Source organism: Callithrix jacchus, chromosome 4 (assembly GCF_049354715.1).
Source record: "Callithrix jacchus isolate 240 chromosome 4, calJac240_pri, whole genome shotgun sequence".
NCBI lineage: Eukaryota > Metazoa > Chordata > Mammalia > Primates > Cebidae > Callithrix > Callithrix jacchus.
In genome coordinates this window covers 56,317,934-56,343,343 of record NC_133505.1, presented here as the reverse complement: position 1 = coordinate 56,343,343, position 25,410 = coordinate 56,317,934, and the positions used below count along the sequence as shown (strand labels likewise).

At 39.4% G+C, this 25,410-nt stretch overlaps 1 protein-coding gene and 1 non-coding gene across 2 annotated transcripts in view; both read right to left on the bottom strand.

Annotated features, from left to right (window-relative positions):
* Nucleotides 1-3,409: 3,409 nt before the first annotated feature.
* Nucleotides 3,410-3,574, bottom strand: LOC118153419 (U1 spliceosomal RNA). The gene has a single exon (XR_004742648.2). It is a non-coding gene; the product is annotated as a U1 spliceosomal RNA (small nuclear RNA).
* Nucleotides 3,575-12,077: 8,503 nt separating this feature from the next.
* The window catches only part of OPN5 (opsin 5), a 32,980-nt gene continuing 19,647 nt past the window's right edge, over nucleotides 12,078-25,410 (bottom strand). The window contains exons 5-6 of the mRNA XM_054254076.2: nucleotides 17,994-18,235; nucleotides 12,078-15,022 (exon numbers count right to left, since the gene is read on the bottom strand). Coding sequence (XP_054110051.2) covers nucleotides 14,959-15,022; nucleotides 17,994-18,235 — 306 coding nt within the window. The 3' untranslated portion in view covers nucleotides 12,078-14,958. The remainder of the gene's footprint in view (nucleotides 15,023-17,993; nucleotides 18,236-25,410) is intronic.

Below are 25,410 nucleotides of genomic sequence, written 5' to 3'. Positions count from 1 at the left end.
CTGTAAGGGTTAAATGAAGGAATGCCCATGAAAAGCATTTAACAGCAAACATAGTGAGTGCCTGATAAATGTGGTAAACATTGTTTCGTAATGTTTCTTCCTCACAAAGTAAATAAAATCTCCTGGAAATAAAGAATTCCAGACCCAATTAAGTTTGGGAGATACTGGCTTAAATGAGTTCTTAGGTGAAGAATCATTAATATATTCACATATGGGATAACTCTTCAAAAGAGAGAGATGATATCTAACATTTGCCTGAAACATTTGGAGATTAGAACACTTGATTTTTGCAGTAGCTTTGCAAGACTAGGTTTCTGGGGATCATGTTTTGGGAAATCTTGTTCTCACAAACCAGATGTTCATAATATTGTCATGAAATCTCAAGATGTCACTTGTCTCAAAATAATGGGGTGAGATGGAGAGGGAAAGAAGTGGATGAGTGTCAACAGAAACCACAATAGGCTATGGGTGGATTATAGTTGAAGCTGGATGATGGATACATAGGAGTTTATCATAGGATTGTTTCTCTTTTGTACATGTTCAAAAAAACCCATTAACATTTCTTAAAAGATATTAAGCAAACCAGAAATATATATATGTATACACACATACAATTATACTTTTTATATACCTACATACATGTTGTAGGTTAATACCTACACCAAACTCTAAGAGAAATGGCTTATCTCCCGAGGTCTACAGACCCACTCAAGCAAAACAAGTCATCTGCTTTTTTCATTAACTTGGCAGTGAAGCTCTTCTCACACTTTGGAACCTAATGAGGTCAGCTGTGGTGACAGCAGTCAAAAGAGAACACAGCCAGGTCATCCAGAGGCAAGTATCATCTCTACTCATAATCTCAACCTTCTTCCCTTCTTCCCCATAAAGCCTTTTATAGAAAATAATAATTGAATAGAAATTATATTTTAACTTATTTTTTTTCTCTTATATTCCTGTCAGATGTGCTACTACAGTCAAAATCAACCAAAGGTTTTGACAGGAGGAAAAACAGAATCAGTCCCTGAATCACAGAGACTTGAATCAGCAAACATTCAACGGGCATGGTATAACAGTAGTTTTGACTTAAAGACTTGTGTACATCTGTCATTTTAACTGAAGCTGTCTTTTGGGAGTGCCAAGATTTCTAGCTGCCAGGGAATCCTAAGGGACTTGCAATTGGCCTAGAACCCATTTCACTTGCCAAAATATCTAATTTATTATATTAAGAAAATTCTCTCTCCTGATAACAACAAAATCATCAAGCAACTATAACTTTTTGGCTTTTTAGACAAAAATGCTCCCTTACTTCTCTCTTGTTCTAAATGTTACTATTTTAAACATATCTCATTACTTTTTATTATGCCCAATTAAAGGGACTTGCATATTTGCATCATGTCTTTCATGGTTTAAACTCACTTTGGCACATTAACAAAATCCTATTATTGTTCATTTAACCTTTAGAAAGTTCACAGATATCTAACCTACCTGTCACCAAGATTTGTGTTTATGCATTAGGCATTTCCCAACTGGACCATTTCACAGACTCCTGGCTGGCTCTTCTCATTCATTCAGTGTGTGTTTACAATTCACTCAAAATTTACAAGGTGCTTAAGTTTTTTTTTTTCTCTAAAGTTCTCATTTTTGCTCTCCCCCTGGCCTGGCATAATGACTTTCTTTTTTTTTTTTTTTTTTTTGAGACGGCGTCTCACTCTGTCACCAGACTGGAGTGCAGTGGTTCGTTCTCACCCAGGCTGGAGTGCAGTGGCACAATCTCAGCTCACTATAACCTCCACCTCCCAGGTTCCAGCGAGTCTCCTGCCTCAGCCTCCTAAGTAGCTGGGACTACAGGTGTGGCCCACCATGCCTGGCTAATTTGTGTATTTTTTAGTAGAGATGAGGTTCCACCATGTTGGCCAGGATGGTCTCGATCTCCTGACCTCATGATCCCTCCACCTCAGCCTCCCAAAGTGCTGGGATTACAGTTGTGAGCCACCCTGCCCAGCCACAACTTTATTCTTTATGTAAGAGTTACCTTTAAAATTAAGGTAGCATCTTCTTACTTTGTTTCTGTTGCATAGTTTCCAACAAAGAAAAAGAAAGAAGGGGGAAAAAGCTATTCTATTGAATTTGGGGGATAATTTCAATCTAATATTTACAAAGAAAAAAATAGACTCAGGCTGTCCTAGCTTAAGCTCTTATTTTCCAAAGACTTGTAAAAGGAAGCATCCCAAGGAGCTTTAAGCAGGAAAACAAAAAGGAAATAATTCAATTTCAAGAACTGGACTGTTTCTGCCTACATCGAACCTGCAGCTAGGCTGGAGCAATAACCTACACATTAACTGTAGTAAGAATATTTTGGGCATAGAAAGACCATGCTATCCTCACTGAAACTGAAGCTGGCCTGGAAAAACTTGAGAGGTGCTCAGAGGCTGTGGTAAAGGCATCAGGGACAAACCCTACTGATGATGCCTCCTATCAGTAAAAGACTCCCCTTACCCTGCTTTGCCAGTCATCAAAATAGATTTTCACCAGTCCATACTCACCTCTGCCCAGTACATCATCTGCAACAGAACAAATCAAATTACACGTGTGGAGCATAGCTGCCCTATTTAATGACACAGCCTGATCTCCTTGGATCAGGCTTTCCAGACCAGCTTTCACAAGCCCCAGTTCAGTAGAAAGTGAGGTCCTTACTAGCCTGAGGTATGCACTGCAGGATGTTGAAAGCATGGGTTTCTAGCACTCTTTAGTTGTAACTCTGCCACTATACTAGAGTGAGATAATTCAGCTAAGATACTTGGATACTCCTAGGGTGCATCATTGTTTTGATATTCCTTGTGAATTATTTTTTCCTGACAGAGTAAGTGGAGTGGAGGCGAGAAGTCAGAAAAGTAACATTTGTAAGCTAATTTCTCTGCATGTGCCAGACGCTGTGTAAGCACTTCACATGCACTCTTTACAACCAGAACATTTGTTATTCCCACTGTAGAGAAGAAAAAATTGAGTTTTAGGGTGAGGCATACATCCAGTAAGTGGAGAGATTCCAAAACTAAATTCAGAGCCTAAACATACCACACACTCACCAAGAGAACTGGAATTGTGATGGACATTGTCACTGAGGACGGCTTCTCCCAGAACCTGCAGAGACCTCTTTCCGGGTGCATCCCACCCTGTTTCCTTCTTGGATGATCTAATGGCTGCAATTCTAGTTGAGGCTCCTTTCTTACCTATAGAATCTCCAAAGTCTCCCAATACTAATCCTTGTCTTCTACTCCTAAGCATTGCCTAGAATGAAATGCAATCTGCAAAGACTACCTGTAAAGCCTTGCAGGATCTTCTCCCTACTCAACTGTACTGCCTAATTTTCACCTATATACCCTTCTTTTCTATTCTTAAGATTTTTTTTAACTAGAGGAGAGCATGAACATAGTTCCTATACTACCACAGACTGTGCAGTAGAATTTCCCAGATTTGAAGGAATCTCAGGAGTCAGTACATCTGACCTGCAATGGATAAGGCTTGCCCTGGGAAAATAATCTTAGGAATCCTGGCATCTCCCGTGCCAGGTAGGTATATTCTCCTACACACCCTTCAATGCAGTCAATATAAACTTTTGTCTGTCTTCCAGGTATGCTTCTGCTGGGGCCTCCAGTCATGTCCCTCTACCTCCTTCTATGCCTGAAACCCCAATCTGTCCTTTAAGCTTTTGCTCAAATAGTACTTCCTCCTTGAAGCCAAACTCTCCCTCCAACCCCCAACTCTGCCTTTTCTGTTTAAGAGTAAGTTCCTTGAGGGTTAAATTCGTGTCTTATTCAACATCAATATGCAGTCACATACTGGGCCAAGGCCACATCATTAACCAGAGTCAAAACTCATTTCTGATGACCCGTAGCTATGTTTTTGCCAACAAGCATGTGGTTTGGGGCTTTGCTGGGATCACAGCAGGGTTTTATGCTATTTCCTTGTGCTATTCAGAGCAGCAAAGGCAAACTGTATCCTCAAATATGCGTCCTTCGAATACATAAGAAGAAAGTCTTGTTCCATTTTGGATTACCTAGAACAGATTAGCTTGTAGAGTTGCGAAGACTGAAAATGTCATTTGGAGGATTTGAATAACACAAGCGTGGAAGGATAAAAACAATCAACCAAATGACGTTTTTTTCACAGTAAAAAAAACTGTAATGATGTTCATTCATAAACAAATTTTTATTAGTTCTCATGGCCAATCTGCCAACAGAACAGACTCCGTAATGGAGCTATACTGCCCTTCTTGCCAGGCTCCACAGCACTCTCATTTGGAAAGACAATTTCAGTTATACCCTGTTACATACCAGCCTCTTCATCTCAAGAAATACACATTCCAACCATCTACTCTGGATGTGCCTTTGCCTTTCTGTGGAACTAAACTGGGAACCCATTTCCAAAGTGGCTGCCATGTTTCATTTCAGAGTAAAAACTGGGAAAGTTATTGAGCTCCTATTTCTTCTTAAAACTATCCTTCAATGATTCTCAAACTGTGGAGTGTAAAGGAGTCATCTAGAATAAGAATCACCTGAATTTTTTTTTTCTTTGAGACAGAGTCTCATTCTGTCACCCAGGCTGGAGTGCAGTGGTATGATCCCAGCTCACTGCAACCTCCATCTCCTAGGTTCAAGCAATTCTCCCGTCTCAGCCTCCCAAGTAGCTGGGACTACAGGTGTGTATAACCACACCCAGCTAATTATCTTTTATTTTTAGTAGAGACAAGATTTCACCATATTAGCCAGGCTGGTCTTGAAACCCTGACCTTGTGATCTACCTGCCTCTGCCTCCCAAAGTGCTGGGATTACAGGCATGAGCCACCATGCCCGGCCTCACCTGCATTTTTTAAATGCAGATTTGTAACCACTATTCCACAGAGTCTGATGTATGAGGTGTGAGTGGGGCGCAGTGATTTACATTTTAACCAAGCATCCCATGCAACTCTAACATAGGTACTTCAAATGCCACATTTTGATGAGAACAAGGACTACATTGGCCTGAAACTATAGGGTTTAAAATAAAAATCTTAAAACAATTTACATATACTAAAATTTCTCACATCTTTTCCCATAGTCAACTGGAAACAGTGAAAATTATTGACCATGATGACATAAATGTTCAAAGACCTTCATGTATTGACTCCTTTCTTTCTCTTACACAACTTCCCAGAGCCTCCAGAATAATACTGTGCCAAGACATACAGTATGTTCTTCCTCACAAAGCTCTCTCTGGTTTTGAAGATCCTCCTAGAATTTTTTTCTGGCCAACTCCATCAGAAATCTTCTCTTCTAGAGATGTACCTGGGTCCCATCCCCTCCCACACCCACGTGTCTTAGAGCTCTCCCTGTGCAGCTTCTATCATAGCATTCCCCACAATGTAGTGAGACCATCTACAGTTGACCCTTGAACAACACATTTGAATTGCACAGGTCCACTTGTATATGTGGAGTTTTTAAAAAAACAAAAGTAACACCAAGTGTGCCTGCCTCGCCTGCCTCCCCTTCCACTTCCTCTACCACTTCTGCCTCTGCCACACCTGATACAGCAAGACCAATGCCTCTACCTCCTCAGCCTCCTCAATGTGAAGACAATAAGGATAAAAGCATTATGATGGACAGTAAATATATTTTCTCTTTCTGTGATTTTCTCAGTATTTTCTCTAGCTTACTTTATTGTAAGACTACAGTATATAATACATATAACATGCAAAATATGTGTTAATCGACTGTTTCTGCTCTTGGTAAGGCTTCCAATCAACAGTAGGCCATTAATAGTTAAGTTTTGGGAGAGTCTGAGGTTATAGGCAGGTTTTCAACTGCGTGGTTGATCAGTGCCCCTACCGCCACATTCTTCAACTGTGACCTATTTTCATATAAAGAGCATGCCTTATTTTTTGCCTAGCCTCCTGTGTAGGAAACAATCAACAAATAATGTCTATTGGAGTTGATCCTCAGATGCTATCACACCCCCATACAACTGGTTCTCTTATCCCATAAACCAACTTGGGATTTAATGTGCCACCTTAGCATTAGAACCTCCTGACTCCCTTAAAAGGAGTAGAAATCAGCTCTTTTTTTTTTTTTTTTTTTTTTTTGAGACGGAGTTTTGCTCTTATTACCCAGGCTGGAGTGCAATGGCACAACCTCGGCTCACCGCAACCTCCGCCTCCTGGGTAGCTGGAATTACAGGCACGCTAATTTTTTGTATTTTTAGTAGAGACGGGGTTTCACCATGTTGACCAAGATGGTCTCGATCTCTTGACCTTGTGATCCACCCACCTTGGCCTCCCAAAGTGCTGGGATTACAGGCTTCAGCCACCGCGCCTGGCCAGAAATCAGTTCTTAATTGTTCATCCCAAGCGTAAATCAAGCAAGGAAATAGAATTATTATAAGAGACCTAGAGTTAGATTTTAAATCAAGTGAGATGAAAGAAGAAATCTAAATACAAATAAATTGGTCAACAATATAGCAAAGTACTAAGAGTCACAGTCTTTAGAGGCAGATTGAGAAAGCTGGAATCCTAGCTCTTCCATTGACAGGCTGTGTGATTTTGAGCAGGCTGCATAAATTCTCTGTGCCTCAGTTTCCTAATAGGGGACAAAGAATAACCCCTAGGGCCTTTAAAACAGGTAAAAAAGTAAAGCAGACTTTAGAAAAGTTTTTCCATAAAGGGCCAGAAAGTTTCTATTTTAGGTCTCGCAAAACTGATAGTCTCTCTACTCAAAAGGAAAAATAGCTATAGACAGTATGTAAACAAACGGACATGGTTGTGTTCCACTAACACTTCATTTACAAAAACAGGCAGTGGGTCAGATTTGGGCAGAGGGCTGTAGTATGCTGACTCTTACTTAAAATCAATGCTCAGCATGTGTTCAACTTGATAATATTGTAGCTTTTATCATTTTTCTTGGAGGAATTTGCTTCCCAGCAAATAATTCAAGTTTCAACCTTTAATTGTGTTATCACTATAATAAGAACACATTTTGCCCATTTGTTTATTATTGCCTATTTGTTTATCATCGTTTGTTATTTGCCTATTTGTTTATTATTGGAAGCAACACAAAATGAGCTGACATCTAAGACTCATCACCTCAAAAGATTTCCTCAGATTCTTCATTTATGTTTGTCATCAGAAATAAAACCAGCTGGAACAATATCACTTCCCCTATAATTTCAACCATTCTGAAGCACAGAATTTAATCTGAAAAACCTGTAAGACACTATAGTGGGAAATATGCCAAAAACAGCAGCAGCCTGACAAATTTGAATGGTTTTGTTCATTTGAAAATCATTTATATTGAATGATGAACTGTTAATTAATAATTGTATTAAATTAAATTCAAACAACACTGAATGAAATCAAGGCAGTAAACTGCTGAATGTGGAACAAATTACTTCCTTTCTCCTTTCCAGTATCACATTTCTACTTATACTGTAGTGTGTGTGTGTATATATATATGTATGTTCCTAACTTCCAGAATTCCTTACAGACTTCTGACCAGCAAGTCACGGCATCACTACCCAGGAAACTTAGGGTGTCCTGGAGTGAGTTCAACAGCCACATATTCTTGTGTGATTCTTACTGTGCTGTTAAACTACAAGTACAATTACTTAACCACTTCTGATATCTGCTCCAGGAGCTAAAAATAAATGTTTTTAAAAACAAATTTAAGGAAGCCGCACCTGCCTCCTTTTTGTACCAACTTTTGCAAGCCTATTTTTTTTTTTTTTTTTTTTTGGCAATCGTTGTCTAGAAGTTGTTGCTCTCCTCTGCCCACACAGTCCTCGGCTTTATTAAATCTTCTAAATGCCTGTCTTCATTTGCAGGGCTTGGAACAGCAGCAGCTGCTGCAACCCAGAATGAGACAGGAAATTCTCTTGCTTATTAACGGCCTCAGACACTCACATTGCCCTCACTCTCCCTCCCCCTTCCACCATATTTGCTCTGCCTCAATACACTCTAGCTGCTCTAACTCTTGTCATGAATACCCTTGAACCAGTCACTTCTTACACTGAAGTCTACATAATCTCCTGGCTCCCAGCTGACCTGACCGCTGATTTTCCATGCCTTCCCTGGTACCTCATCTGACTGTACAGAAAATAGCTCAAAAGAGGTGGGTAGGGTCATCTCTAACCTTGGAACACCTTTCCATGCTTTGGAGAGGTATCATCTTTGTGGAGTGTGTGGTTTCATTGCCATCCTGAGCTAAGAGCCCCATCTGTGCCCCACACACAGGCTTAACTGCGGATTGAGATTATCCTATGGATGAATGCCCTGCCAAATCCCCACTGGCAGTGAGTTTCTGCAAAACACTAGCTTGTAAGTGTTTGTACAATGTTCAGGGCCAGTCCTACATGTAGAGAAGAGTGCCTGATTCTCCACTCTCTGGAAATGTCATGAGTAACTTGCTGCTTCAGTGCTATTCTTCACTTTCAACCATTTAAGTCATTTTACCAGCCTGGTCTCACACATGGCTTTCCTTCTACATGGATGGAATGTCAAAATGTGCAGCTTCAGGTCTATTTTGAGCAGTCTGAATATATCCCACATGCTTGCTGACAAATTTAGCTGTTTTTTTTTTTTACATGGATTAGGTGCTTTTTTCCCCTCTAATTGTATTTTGTTCATTTTATTCATTTGGGTGTGTATATATGTGGGTCAGGCAGCTATTGGAAATGAATGCCACTCTCAAAATAGAAAATACTTAGATAAGTGTAACTCTTTGTATTAAGGAAAGTATCCTTCTTTCTGAATAAATTAGCTCTAGGTAGTCCATCCTAACATAGTTGTATGTGAAGAAATGCTGAATCACCCAACATCTTCATTTTTCCCTTCCCTGGTTTCTTGAAGAGGTGAATGGGCCTTTGTCCCTAGTGTACCACTGAAGGCTGTCATCTCAGAATTCTCCCCCCAAAATAGCTGATGCCATCATCTCCCTTTGTCCAGAGGGTGAAACATACCTTAGAGAGTGTCCTGCTCACAGAGCCCCAGTATCCAGGGACACTTTTGAGACTCCAAGTCCCACTCATTGATTAGAGTACTATTTCTCAGGACACTTCTGACTGTGACCACATCCAATGGGAAAAGACTTAAAAACATATTAGTCTTAACAGAATCATTGACTTAATCAAACTCAATGGGCATGAAAGTCACCTTGTTAAATTACAGATTCTGATTCAGTAGGTCAGGCATGGGGCTGAAGTTGGTTTTTTTTGTTTTTGTTTTTTCTAATCTCCTGTCTCTCAGGAGACACCCAGGCTCTGGGTCTGCAGACTACATTTTGGGTAACAAGGATTTAAACCACCCTATATACAATAACATCATACACAGAAATTAAGGAGTTTAAACTCCAAGATAAGCCTTCAAAATGGAATCTTCTCTGTTTTAAATGCTTTCCAGCCAGTAACTAGAGGTCTTGATAACAGAATATCTGTAACTGGCATGAACCTCAACTAGAATTTATGTTTCTGCCTGTATTCCTGAAAAGATCTATAGTGAGAAATTGTGCTCCCATCCCAGTAAACTGTCTACTAGAAGGCTGATTATCTCGACCCTTTCATAGGCAAGGTGCTCTGATCCCCTTCTCCATCTCCAGGATGTCTCCAGGATGACTCCCACTGGAATGGAGTAAATCTCTGTCCTCCTTGGTCTCATACACTATGTGCCACCTCCAATCATGGCTTACAAGGTCAAATGTTTTTCATAGCATTAGTTCCTAACACTAGAAGTTTCCTGTGGCAGAGCTACTAGTGGCTATTTCCATGGAATCTTAGTGTGTTTCTCACTTTACGAAAAGCTTGAACATCTCCCAGATCTACGGTGACCAGACATATTGAGAAATGTCCTCCTACCTCCTCAAGAACAGGATTCATTCCTATCACTACAAAACCCACTTGGAATAATCACCTATTTCCTCTAATAGTGATGACAACAATAGTTTCCTTTTATTTTATACTTTCAATAGACCAGAACTTTCCTCAGAATCTTACAGACTACACATGAATCACAACAAATCCTACTGAGGTGAGACTGTCCCTATTCCACAATGAGGACAACCAAGGACACTGAGAGATCAAGTAATTTGCCTACACAGCTGGTAAATGACGGCACCTGAGTTTGAGATCAAGTCTGCTAATTCTGAAACTGTTCTCTGAACTTCTATCTGTGTCTCCAACGTTCTAGGTATTGTTTGGAAGGAAAAGTTGTAATCCACACAGCCCCAAATCACCTGGCCAGCTCCATTTTGCTGTATCCTGAGGAAGAAAACTACTCAAGAAATTTTCGTTTGCTCAAACCAAACATTCAAACATACAAAGATAACAGGAGAACATTGGCCCTGGCAATGATTGAATTCTTCTCTAGAAGACCTTGCAAAAGCCCCGTATTTCTCTCCTCATCTGGGGAACAGAGGCATATATGCAAATCAATTCCCAGGACCTGTCCTGATATTTCGCAGTTTCTCTCATCAAAGTAAACCCATAGTTCTTCGTCTAAAAACTATTACACTTAAAGGTATTTACAATATATAGAAAGGTCAAAACTTTCCAAAACCCTCAACTCCCTAAGGAACTAAAAACACATTGTCTTCTTCTTTTGTATCTTCCAAACATTCAGGACAGTGTTTACTGCAGGTGCTTAAAAGTGCCTCAATGCAAAGCTGAATGAGTGAATGCAGTATTTACCTATATACATTTCACCAATGTTAAACCAAAATAAAACAAAGCCAACAAAGCACATGTATACTTGGTAGAACTTTTTATCACACATGTGTTTTAAGTAATATTTGTCAGCCTAATCCAGACTTCATGGTGCATGTGAGGGTATACTTGTCAGGCTAAGGAAAGCAGGTTCAAAGTAATTGAGAAAAGTAGTTTAAATGACAGTGTTTTGATTCAAATTTCTTAAAGCATTTTTAGAATATATCCCATGTAGTCCCATGATCTGATGGACAAATATGTTGAAGATTCAATCATTTAAAAATCACTGAGGGTCACAGTGGTGACCAGGGATTTTGCAATATGGCCTCCACTAATAGCATGAGGCTTTGAGCGAAGTCTATACTGACTGAGGGCATGCCCTTGAATGTGTTTGCTTAGCAATTTTCCTGTGGGTCTTGTATTTCTTGCCTTTTGGTCTATTTTAACAGAATGGTCAACCCTATGACCTCCTGGACAGTGAGGCCTGGCTCCCTCTCTACAAAATCAGTTATTGAATCAAAGATTGATGCTATTTCTGCTAACCTCTTTGCTTTAATGACATCTATCTTCATTCTATATATAATGTTCTCTGACGTTTGGGCAGCCTTTAAGACATTTCATTATGCTGGCATCATCGATCCCTGCAACAGCCTGCTCATCAGCTGTTCTGACTCTTCCTCTCTCCCTCTCCTTTCCTTTGTCTTTTCTCCCTCATTTGCACTAACTTAATGGAGGAACCATTTCCATTTGTGTATTTGTGGCTCATGTTGCTAAAGGTCATCAGAAGCATTGGTGGGAAATTAAATGAGACGGATTTTTGTAGTTACCATTTCACTTCTAAATAAGCATAATGCTTGATTCTTGAGACAATTGCATTTCTAAAAGTCAAAAACTTGGATTTTACTGTGAAATACGCTCTTATTGCTTCATTCTACTTGGAAAAAATGAAAATATATTTAGATTTTATTATGATTCTTGAAATCCAACTTTTCAAGTTAGTAGGGCATTTCTACTCTCAATCTCCATTTTACAGATTTATTTACTCATTGATTTGTTAACAAGATAGGCCATGTTTAAATGAAAGTCCAGGGATCTAGGATTTTACATTCTTCATTCAATACTCTAGCTTATGTTTCCATATCGCCCCCAAGCCATACTTGTTTGATTTCAACCATTAGCTTTCCAAGTGTTCTTTATGTATCAGGCACTGGGCCATTTATGAGAACCCAAAGGAAAACAGGCATAGCTTCAAGCTCAAAGATTCTGCAGTCTTTCTCCTAACCCCCCAGACATAAAATGTAATGTATCTTTTTAAGCTAAAATTAAATTTGTAGAAGTGTTTGAGGACTGTACAGTTTTCTCAAATTGTTGGAAGCCACTGGAAAAGCAAAACCCACTGAGGAAATTGTCCACCGACAGTCTGGTGTACATGAGCCAACCTTCAATGACTCCTTGCTTTTTCTTCCTCCATTCTGCCCCAAGGACCACATCTATCAACTCTGGTGCCTCCCAGCTCTCAGAATGTTACCCAAAACAAGGCAGATCCAAAGCACGGAGGACTTCAATCATATTTTTCAAATTGATAGCAGAAATTAACTCTAGAATCTTCTCCAAAGCTCCTACAATTTAAACTCTTTTTTTTCCTTTTCACTATGCTAATTTTTCTTATACATGCATTTATAAAGCCATGTTGAAGACCACATTCTAGTTAAACCGTTCAATGAATCTACCTTTAAACAGTTAAACTGTCTACCTTCATGGACATTTGTACAATGTTAATGTTAAATTCCACCTTCTAGACAAATCTACACTAACCTGAGTGTTCTTTTCTCCTTTTCTAACCTCTACTGCCATCCATCATCCACGTCCACAATCATCCCCCAACACAAAAGAAGAGGAAGGAAAAAAACCTCCTTCACTTTACCTTCCTCAGGTAATTTAAAACCAGCAATTTCTCTTTTAGCATTCTCATCCTACCTGCTTCGCTCTGCAACTCTATAATCCCCACATCACTGAGTATGACTTTAGATTAATTTTAACTACCTATTTTGAATATCTTTACCTATGTTTCAAATGCTCCATGTTCAATGTATTCTAAATATAATTCACTCTCTCCCCCATCCCACTCACTCTCCTGTATTTTTCCCCTCTGTAGACACCATTATCTAAATTATTTCCTAAGCAGATGGCCCCAAGTTATTCTCAACTCTTATTCCTCCATGTAATCAACTACCACTTTTTTGTCACTTTTTAAAATATTTTAAACCTACATTTTCATCTTAATTTTTATTGCCATTTCTTAATTCAGGTCCTTGTATGTTGTAATTTTTTTATAAAGCCTCTCAGCTGGTCTGCCAATCTCTAATCCTGATTCCCCACTCTCATGCAGTCAATCCACCCTCCACACTGCCACCAGACTGGTCTTTCTTCCCCAGCCAAAAATCATGAATGGTCTCCCTATCACCGTCATGGTAAAATCCACATAACAGCATAAACAACAAAGCCCTTGGGGTCTGATTTGACTCCTGCCAGACTACTATTCCCAGCTCCACTTCTGACCACCACTCACCTTAATAATAATAAGAGCAGTTGTTAGTACACAGGGATGCTTCTCTGTCACAGAAAAGTGACTTGTGTGGATACTATATACTATAGTGCTAAATGACTCATGTGGGTATTATCTCATAAGTCTCACAATGACCCTGTGATACTATTGTTATTATCCTCATGTTTCAAAGTTGCTGAAGGGCACAGAGGAGGGGTGCAAACCCAGGCAGTCTGACTGTGCTTTACAGCGGTGTCTACTTTCATCTGAAGTGCCACATGCTTTTACACCTCTGCAATTTGCACTTCTGCTAAAAAGTTCCTTGCCTTTCTATTCTAATCACAATTCTTCCTCTTCTTTTCTCCAGACTTTGGTGTGCAGTCATAAGCCCCAAACAGAGTTGTTGCTTTTTCTTGTTGTTGTGCTCATATAGCACATTTTCCAACATCTATTTGGCATTTATCTTAAACCAATGACACATATCAACTCATTCCTCATCCCACACCCTGAACTCCCAAGAAAAGACAAAGGGACTGAAGGTGCCATGTCCTGAGGTTGATCCCTGGAGGAGGGTATGATTCTCTACAAACCTTCAAATGGAAGGAGTGGAGAGATTATCAGTGGCATGAAAAAGGCCACCCTCTTCCCCTTTTCATTGTTCTTGCTGGCCATCACCAGAAAGGCAGAATCACTATTGATGAGCAAGGCTTAAGTTTGTAGCAGAAGGCAAGGTAGATGGAATGGAGAAGCATAGCGAACACCTGTCTAGTCATTGAATTAAAAGAACTGCATTGTAGATGGCCCAGCTTACCTGATCAGAAGCAAAGGTAATAGACAATTAGTAGAAAACCTATTTGGACACAGTATCTACGTGCCTCCTCTTTTCAATCGCTTTTAAAGGGCAGGGGTCTGTCTTTGAAATCACTCCATCTCATTCATACCTACATCTCTTTATTTATCTGCCTCCAAAGGTGTTTGTTTAAAAAAAGAAATGAACAAAATAAATAGCAAGCTAATAAAGAACAAAGAGAAGAAACAACACTTACAAATAGCTATCTTCACTAAATTTGCTTCTTAAGCAATTACAACTCATAATGCCCTGTTACATTCACTACTTTAGTAAGTAGAACTTAATGAGAAAACCCACGTGGGTAAAATTATCATCAGTGGAAATTACTGTTGTCTTCAAATTTGGAGATACAAGAGAGTTTTCCATTTAGGGATTTAAGGCAAAACTGATTTCCCCAGAGAACTTTTTTGTGGAACCACTGCCATCAGAATTGTCATACATGATAGTCCATCTAAAGGAAGCCCAGAAACTGCCTCTCTAACCGTACATTAGAAATAATAATGACAATGATGGAATAAAAATAAATAACCCCCTAATAAACAAAACATCTCAACATTTTTCTCACTATCTCACACTCAGTACTGTTTGGCATGTCAATAGGTTTTAAAGTACAAGAAAAGAAAGTTCCAGGGACGCTCATCCTGATAATATTCATTAAATTAGTATCCTATAATCTAGTTTCCATTTAGCCGTTGGAATTTCCCAGCAACCCCTGGCTTGAGGAAAAATGTACAAAGTATAAAAATATAATATAAAGACAAAAGTGTGGCCACAATCAAATGTTTACAGCAATGAAGAGGCAAATAAGTGAATATGTGTGTCCATAGTGATACTGTATCCATCTTCATACCTCTTCATGAATCTCCAGCACAGCAGAAGACTTCCTGACTGTGGTTACAGTGTGCAGTCTAGATATAGGAGAAGAAAATGCGATTTAATTTGTACATATATAAAAATACATAAATAGTATGTATTTACATATATAACTATAATACTATGTATTTATATATGTATTACATAATATATACACACACATAAATACATATATACATATACATGCATACGTATATGCCAAACTTGACCACCATGCGGATTACGTGCACAAATCTTGAATTAGAGATAGATAGAAAATAATAATTCAATTTGGAATATTCCAAGTCAAGGAATTATTTGGGCAGAGCTTTCCAAAAATAAGCCACTTGTTTACAGTACATTTCCTGTGCCATAATGAGTTTCCTGTCTTCTAAAACAAAATTAATTGCACACCTACCTGCACTCAACTAGGCTTGTGATTCACCTACTGACGGAATGTTCTTCATGAAGACAGCATTACAAGCCAAGGTGGTCAGGGGAGGTTTCATTATGTTAGCAATGCCAGAGTTTGGGGCTTTGTTCTCTCTCGTTATCTTTACACAATACCAGGAATGTAAATGCCTCCATCCTTCACTGCACACCCCTAATCAAATGTTTGAATCCCCAGTGCCTTTTGAACATTTCTTCTCCATCTGAGATAGGCCTAGCATCTGCAGCCTTTTTCCTCTGTCACTGACCACAGGTGACCTCATTGGTCTCTGTGTAGGCAGAGGCCTAGGACTTCTTGAGCTGCACTGCCAGTGTCTTCCTTCCTCAGCCTCTGGTTCATTAGCTTTCAAAAATGTGCAAGAGAATCATCTGGGAGAGGTAAACAATCAAACAACGGAAGCTCAGGGCCGATCCAGACAAAGCCAAATCTCTGCAGGTGAGGCCCAGGCAGCAGTCATTTTTCAAAGTTCCCCAGGTGTCTCTATGACACAGCCAGGGTGGAGAAGTGCTGTTGACAACATATGGGAGACTACATCTGGATACCCAGGTGTAGGGAAGAATAACATTTTAGAAAGAGCTCTTGGCCACATTTGTTTCCTTTGGCTCACCAACTTCTACCAAAATCTCAGGGGATTCAATTCAGGAGGAAAAAACAACTTTAACTTTCAATGAACTGTTAAGATGACCCAAAATTTGTTTCCATAATCCCATATTTAATACATTAGCTTTATTATTTGATTTCAAAATATTTCCCAAGAGGGTGACCCCTTATAAGCAAAAACATTTCAGGACTCATAAAAGAAAATAACAAGGATATTTATTAATCCAGTTTAATTCACTTGTTCTGGTTTGTGCAATAATTCTAAACTAGCTTCACATCACTTAACCTTGCTCTGTAGACCTGCACATTACTCACTTGCATAGCTTCTTAATAACAAAGAGAAATGAGGTTTCATTTTGTCTTCTTTGTAAAGATAAAAAAAAAACCTCTGGTGGTATCGTCCTCCCTTCTGCTCTTCTCTGAAGCAGCCCTTTCCAAAATTTGGGACTCAACATCTCTTCAGCATTCCTTCTGCAAAGAGACTTCAACCTGTAGCACCTAAGTGCTCCTCACTGCTTCAGCTCTACTGCCTACTTTTTCCCCGAAAGCAGACCCTCTAGAAAGGAGAAACAGCCCCTGTCCTCCTCCAGCAGAGCAATTGCTATATTACATATAAACAGCTAATAGGAACCAGTGAACCGAGCTGTCTCTTGCCTGACTGATTTTCCCAAAGGTCTGTGGCCCTAAGTCACTTTCTCCCACATAAATTTCCTTCTTCCCGTTGTTGAGAATCGAATATTTATGGGCTCCTCATAGTTGGGAGTGAATGTGCAGAACACAGAGGCAGTCAGAGGCAAAATTATGAGGTACGTGAAATTTGCTTGCAGTCATTCCTGTCAAATTCCCGTCTCCTTCAGATGAAGAAGTGCCCCATTACTTTCTCCCACAATTGTCTATTAAAATTATTCTCTCTATCTGCATTTGTAACAAAATATCAACAGCTGATGAGGACATAGTGTTATTACTTCAGAAAGAGATGTGTTTTAGCATTTGGATTTAACTGTTCGATTCAACAGCAAAGGCATTAACCATTAAAAATATGAAAGCAATACTAACAATTGTTCCTTAGATCTTTTCACACATCAATTTTGCTTAATTCCTACAACTTCAGGAGATGGGTATTATTATTAGTTTATTCCAATTCTAGGCTCTATGAAGTTAATTTGCTCAACAATACAGAGCTATTATAAACAGCTGAACCTTAAATATTGGTCTTCTATCTTCAAATTGTGTGTCTCTTCCCCTGTACCACAGCAACAATGATAATGCTACCTTTTATTTGTGCCTTTTTGTCATCTTTTCATTTGATCCATGGAGAGGAACCTAAAAGTCCAAAATATTTGTCACTTGCTCAGGCACATTGAAAGAACAACACAAAACCCACATCTTCTCATAGCTAGTTCTACCTTCTTTCCACTGTTCCTTACTTACTCAAGGAAAGAAGTATTTAAAAATCTAGAAATCAAGTAAATAACAGTAAAAAGCACCGAAACCTGGGGCCGTCTTGACACCCTTCACCTCAGACCGGGAATTCAGGAATTCAGGTGCTTGTTACACTTTTTACTGCTAATACTGACTCTGAGTAAACACAGAAGACCCCCAATCACCCCCAAGTTTTTACTCACCCTGAGTCTTCTGGGCTGTTAGGAAAAATAATGCTAGATTCTCAAACTCTCTTCATTGTGTAGCAGAATCAGTATCAATCAAAAAGCATGCATTTTGAAACCCAGTAGACCTGAGTTTGAATTCCTCCTCTGTTACTTTCTAGCTGTTTAAACATGGGCAGCTTACTTAACTTTAACCTTACTTGAACCTCGATTTCTTATTCTGACAAAGAAAAAGAATAACCCAGGGCTCTTGTGAGAATAAAATAAAAGAAACCTGGCACAGAGCAGAAATACCATCTCCCTCTCCCCACCTCCATGGGATTTTGAAACAAAGAGAATATAATTCACCTAAAGATTCTGAAATTTTACCTGAAGTCTTCGAGAGACTTCTTCTTGGTTGCTTTCAAACCACCAGTTTGGCAACAGGCAAATTTGTAATCAATAACTTGGTAGATGATGGGATTGTACATCGCTGCAGACTTTGCAAGCAGGGTTGGCACCACAGAGAGCTGTATGGGAATGGAGTCTGGCCTTCCAAAAGCTGACCACACAGACACCACTGCATAAGGAATCCAGGCAATCAGGAATCCGGCACAAATCAACATCGCTACCTGATGAGGGAAAGCAACAGAGAAAAGAATCAAGGTGACTGGTAAAGGACCTAAGTCTGAAACGCTGGGTATGGAGAAGGATCAGGTCACTTCTTCACACCCAAGAGAGTCTGCATTGCTTTCATATACTGTGCCCATAGGAAGCATTTCAGACGGACTTCTGAGAAGTTCAGCCAAAAGAAGTGATTATAATTTTTTATCCCATTTACCACCTCCTATGCAGTTTCCATTCTAGAATCTGAATGTACCCAAAGACCCAAAATATAACCCTCAAATAGCTGTCAGATCATGCCTCCATGGGTCAGGAAATCGTAATATTTCTGGACTTTTCAACTTATATTCACTTAAAAACTCACTGGAAAATACATTCACCTTGATGAAATTTTAAATCATCCATATTCACCTCAGGAAACAGAAACACTGCCCTGGTTTGAAATTCTAATTTGCATTTTCAGAAATTTTTACTAAATGTAATTCCTTTTGAGTCAAATTCTTCTCAGGTATGAGGCTCACATAATGGAAATTCACTAGGTAGATAATGTAAAATAAGTCATTGAGATTCAGCCAAACTGGCACAGTTGTATGGAACAATACTTTTCTAGAAAACACTCACTCTCACAAAATTATAGTCACCTTTGGGGCCTCTTTATTTTCAGACCAAAGAATAATTAGCGAGAGCATTTAAAAGACCCTCATGAGTCTCTTGCCATCTGCAGTTCACTCCCTTTAATACTGTAGTCCTAATTACTGCTGTGTAACACCTGCCTGACCCCACACGTCATCTCACTTCAACTCAACAAACTCTGTTTAGCGAGTGCTTTGTGTAAGACACTATGCCTACTACTGTGGGGAATACCAGTAAAACCTAGAGCCTGAGTTGTATCCCTCTAGAATACAAATAACTACAATACAAGGCTGAATATGATTTAAGTGGCAGCTCAGCAGAAGACATATGTACATCCTATTGGGCAAATTAAGGAAATTTTTTTTTTGAGACAATGTTTCACTCTTGTTGCCCAGGCTGGAGTGCAATGGTGCAATCTCAGCTCATTGCAACCTCCGCCTCCCAGGTTCAAGCGATTCTCCTGCCTCAGCCTCTCGAGTAGCTGGTATTACAAGTGCATGCACCATGCCTGGATAATTTTTGTATTTTTGTAGAGACAGTGTTTCATCATGTTCGCCAGGCTAGTCTTGAACTCCTAACCTTAGGTGATCCACCCACCTCGGCCTCCCAAAGTACTGGGATTACAGGCATTAGCACCCATGCCTGGCCTGTTGAGGACAGTTTCAAAGAGGACATGCACCTTAGCAAGTAGAAATAAAGGAGTAGTAGTGAGACAAAGTAAAGGCATAGACAGGAATGTGGGAGGTCTGTATATGAACCAGCGAGCAGTTCATTGTGGTGTGGTCTGAGAAAGCAACAAAGGGAGATGAGGCAGGAAAGAAAGATAGCATCCATGTATTCAGGGTTTGGTATGATATTATTGAGCTTGCACTCAATTCTATATTCTTTGAGACACTAGTAGGTTTTGGGGCAGAAAATACGATGAGAGCCTTGCTTAGGAGGATTAACCTGTAGCGTAAAATGGGGCAGAAAGAAATAGAAGGTAGAAAAATCATTGTTTATTCATTCAATCGACAAGTATTACTGAGCATCTTCCACATGTTTTGTGTGAAGGATAAAGCAATAAACAAAGAGACACATTCCTGCCCACATAGAATTTCTACTGTTAGCAGGTTTGGTTAGGCAAGAGGTTAAAGAAGAAATAAGAAATTAGAGTATTGAGACTGACAAATGAAATCAAAACTTTGGTTTTTATTTTAAACTTGAGCTATTTCATTTCCTAATTGAGAAAGCATACACTAACATCAAAGTATCCTCACACACTGTTATCTACTAGGATGTTTCTTCTGTAAAATAAATTTGAAAACTGTATCTTCTGTGTAGTAGACATCTATTTTTGCAGAGGGGCTGTCTGCCTTTATTTCCATCTTTCCATTGTATCTCTTCTAACTTAGAATCACCAGAACCCCTCAATCTGCTAGGCTGCTTTATGAAGTTGGCATCGTGGGTACCACATGACCCAAATCCAACCAATCAGAGGACTACACATTACTGGCTACAGTAATAGGAATAGAGAGCAGTGCATGACTTAAAAGATCTTGATCAGACCCACCTTGAGGATTTTATGAAGGAGTTCCAGGAAAACTGGACTTCCCTATAATCTCTGACTAAGGATGGAGCTATGCCAGGTTTCACTTTCTTTCACTCCCATCCCCCACTTTAAGAAGTAAAATAACAATTCCCAACAACAGGGTTATGACAAGTTGTAGAGAATCAGTGCTAAGGAGTAAGACACATCATGCTTTATTAGTAATAATTAAAGCAACACCATTTGTGAATGCCTTTTTTGCTTTTGATGGTAGATTGGATGTGTTTTTCCTATAACAAGGTCATATGTGTGCACATGTATTTTAGTACACGTTAGTGGTAGACAGGCAAGGTCCACAGCCTTTGGTCTACTTGACCCGTGGAACAGCCTGTCTATGGGATGTCTTTGCCCTGGGAACCCACCTCTGTGAGGTGGATAAGAATGAAACATAGAAAATTTTGCCCTAAAGTTTCAGGTTCTAAAATTCCACCCTGAATTTCAGAACTCATCTCTGAACATTAACTGCAGCACACACACACACACACACACACACACACACGCGCACACACACACACATACACACACACGCACACACACACGCGCGCGCACACACATGCACACACACACACACGCACACACATACATACACACACACGCACACACACACACATACACACACACACAGCCTTAATAATATCAGTTTTGTTCCATTTTACAAATAGAGAATCTGAATCACCAGGAAATGAATCAAGTGAGCCCAGATCCCCAGGTCTCCCGTGTGACCTGCAACCTTGCTTTAGGTCCTGTGCCAAAACTCTCACCTGTGCTTAACAGTCAAACTGTCAAGTCCTAATATACACATGCAGCTCTCCCACTGGACTTGCTTTTTTATCTTTCTGTGAAGCTTACCCAGGAGAATTTTTATTTGGTTAAGTCTATGTGACTTTTGCTTGTAAATGGAATGGATGCCTCAAGGCTCACTGTGAGGGCCTTCTTTTTCTAAATCCCCAAATAAACACTAACTGTAGAAATAAAGCTTGCTTTAGCAGATGTCTGGGGACTTAACATAGCTCCATCTTTGCTTCTTTGGTGAGTCATATGATGAGTTCACAGTATCCCAAAAGCTGTTTTCTGTGTTGCTGCCAAAGTCATTGACAAAAAATAGATTAGCACTTAGTCCATAATATTTTCTATATTTTACGTATTTTCTACTTTTAGAGAAGTGTGCAATTGGGGAACAGGAAAGACTTAAAACATTTGCATTATGTTATCCTTCTTAAAAGGACATAGAAGAATTAAATATACTGCAGTTTTACAAACACATAGCAAATGAATCACTGTGGTTTTTCTGGGATTAGAATAAATCTAAATACTTTAAATTGAAAGACTTAGAAATTGAGTTTAAAGCAGAAAGAGGGATAAAAGGCTAGATCTAAAAAGTACTACACAATGTTATTTATGTTTCTGAAGTGGATACAAAGTTAATATAAGGCACATTCACTTTTTATAACCTTCTAAAATCATTTAAAAATACACTCCCAAAAATATGAAACATTTAAATATGAATACTATTTTAAGATACAGGCCACAAAAGTTTTCAAAACTTTCATCTTACACTCCATTTTTGTCAGCACTTTCTACTCAGCTTGGAATGTGTTTAATCTTTTCATCAGTTTGTTTTTTACTTTCCTTAATTCGAAGTGTGTCTTCATTTTTATTTTCTAAAATCTCTATTCCAGATTTCCTTAAGCCATTTCTAACACAGGCTCCTCTACACATCAGCTTTTTCTAAGTTGTTTATTTCTTTTAATTACTTCACTTTTGTCACTGCCTTTTGGGTCACTGGAAAAACAGTAAGACTTCAAATCCTAAATTAGACAATTTTTGTGGGCGGAAATTCACAGAGTACATGTTTAGCTTCTACAAAAGAATCACACATCTGCAACCCAGTTCATTTTACGTACATCGTGCTGCAGAGGACCAAGGGATTAGCCATTTTCCAGTTCCAGTTCAAGCTGGCATTGTGTCACAAAAGTAGTGTTGTCTGTAATTGCTCAATTCCAACGAATTAACCAATTAAAGCAATAACAGAATAATGTGGTTGAAAGAAAATTCTCCATGGCTATGGCTCTGTGTCTAATACATCTGAAGCATTCCAGAAGATAAGGCTTCTGAAAAGGAGTTTCCCACCTTTCAACGTGCTGAGTGTGGAATAGTGGGAAAAGTCATTGGCATGGAGATATTTGAGTAACTCCGTGATACCAGTCATGGTTCAGCTTCACAGTTTGAGTGGGGCAGAATCCCTCATTTTCTAGGAACAGCTGTTTCAGAAGGGGTACCCAGCTCCTCCCTTCAGGCTCCTTTGCCCAGATATGAATACGACTTTAGCTAACACTTGAAGCTGCACAATACCTTGAATAATAAAATAGATGAGAAGAAAATATAGAATTGATGTGAAAATAAGGTTGAAAAAAGACAGCCAGAGAGATGAAATAAGTTCCCCGTCAATAACAAGACTGAATCACATCATAGAACCAATTAGACTGGGGATGGCAAAGATACTTCAGTGGCTATGGTGAGATAATGTGTCAGGAGAGATCACCTCTATGCATTACAGAACAGGAAGAATGAGCACCACCTGCTTCAGGAGAGAGTGCAATTGACGGGAGCATGTGGGTGACAAGATTTTGTTTTTCTATTTTGGGTCTAGCTGGCAAGTATATGGATTTGGGTCCAACCAGTAAGAAAATAATATTAAAAGACAGTAATTCCAGTTACGAGACTACTACCTTCCACACGTAGAGCCAGCCACCTGTCATTGAGTGATTCTACCTGTGGCAAGCAGAAAGGTAGGGAACTTGACAACTGTGATCTACCTTCTTTGTTTCCCTCACATACACACACAAATAAGAGTGGTGACACTTACTTAGCTTTCACATTACCTTTTAAGAAATTAAGCAATTTGATAGCTTTGAGTGTGTCTAGTTTGAATTTCTTCCTTCTTTTTTTTTTTTTTTTTTTTTTTTTTGAGACGGAGTTTTGCTCTTGTTACCCAGCCTGGAGTGCAATGGCGCGATCTCGGCTCACCGCAACCTCCGCCTCCTGGGTTCAGGCAATTCTCCTGCCTCAGCCTCCCGAGTAGCTGGGACTACAGGCACGCGCCACCATGCCCAGCTAATTTTTTGTATTTTTAGTAGAGATGGGGTTTCACCATGTTGACCAGGATGGTCTCGATCTCTCGACCTCGTGATCCGCCCGTCTCGGCCTCCCAAAGTGCTGGGATTACAGGCTTGAGCCACCGCGCCCGGCCGAATTTCTTCCTTCTATTTTATCCACAGAATGATAATTAAGGCCAACTATCCTACACCTGCCTCCATACACTTGTAAAGTAAACATTTCTGTAAGGTACACCTTTAGGGTAACTTCCATTTGTTAACCCTGGTTGTGATCTAAGCAGTAAACATGAATTCGTACCTAAAAAAAAAAAAAAAAGAAAAAAAACAAGAATTTCACATTTCCCAATTGCAATTTTCTCAAATCTTAAAATACCACTACTCTCTAAACAAGCAAAAGCTGCAACTGAAAAGAGAGGCGGCGAATTAGGTCATGTCACTCTATGCATCTGTGTTTTGGGATTTGGGTCCAAAACTGAACACAATATTCCCTGACTAGGCAGTGGCTGGTTTAAAGAACAGAAAATAACTTATAAGTATCTGGCTCAACAAAACAGGGGAGACTTCACCGTTGGTTATAGATGACCCAAAGCCCTTGAAGTGAGGATATGCAGCTTGGAGTGGAACAAATATTCAGGTGGGATGGCCATGTGTTTTTAGTAACAGTAGCTATTGCCAAAGACCTTTAAACAATTGAACCAATCTAATCATTTTCATAGATGCTCAGAGTTTGGAAGGTAACTGATCACTTCATTCTTTTCCTCCACTTTCTTTCACAGATAAGAAAACTAAGGCCCAGCCAGCTCAAATGGTTTGTCCTAGGTGAATTCATCAAGATGCTGAGTTGCAAGCAACAGAAATTGACTATGGCTGAGTGAGATAGAAAATACATTTATTTAAAGGAGATTGATCACTGGAAAGTTGTACTGTACATTGAGATCAATCAGAGAGAAATGCTACCCAAAACTGTGCCTGAGAACTGGTTCTGATGCAGAAACCATTGCTGCTGTAGTCATGGCCTCAGGAGAGAATTCCCTGCCCCTTGATGTCCTGTCAGTAGTTCCTGGGACAGGTTGAGGGCTGGTGCCCAAGTCCATATCTGTAGGGGAATTCTGGGAAATGAGAGGTCTTTTCAGCATCTTTTAAATTAAGAGGCACAATGCTCCTCCTTCCACTCTTGGCAGGGCACAAAATGTTGGAAATTCCTCAAATACACAAGCCTTTCAGCCTCTGGCAGGCAAAATAAAAACACACATTGACTATGTAACACCTCTCAAGGAGCTAATGGCAAAATTGGGATTGACATTTAGTTTAAAACTTTTTTCATTATTAAATTGCTCTGAACTAATCCTTCCTTCCTTCCACAAATATATATTAATGCACTTACAATGTATGAGGCATTGTATTGGGCCCTAGGGACACAAAGAGAATGAAAAAACATGGTTGTTCCCCCCTCAGGGCTCATCAAGTAGTGGTAAAAAAGAAAAAAAAAAGGAAATGAACAAATAATCCCCAAAATAAGTATGAAATTGTAAATTAATTAAAAATTGTGACACATTCCAAGAAGAAAATGTAAAAGCTGCAGTGAAACATTGTAATAGGAAGATCTGAATTCAATTTTTGGAAATGCTTCTCTGGGAAGTGACATTTAAGCTAAGAACAGAAGGATGTAATTAATGAATTGGGTTTTTGGTTTTTTTAAAGCAATACACTTTAACTTTCCCCATGAACTGCCCTGAGAGTCCATATAGGGGGGTCTTCTCAATCTGATCTTTCAGTGATAAATAACATCTTCTGAGCTATAAAAGGGAGGAGTCATTTAAGGGAAATGGAACTTTATGTTTAAGGG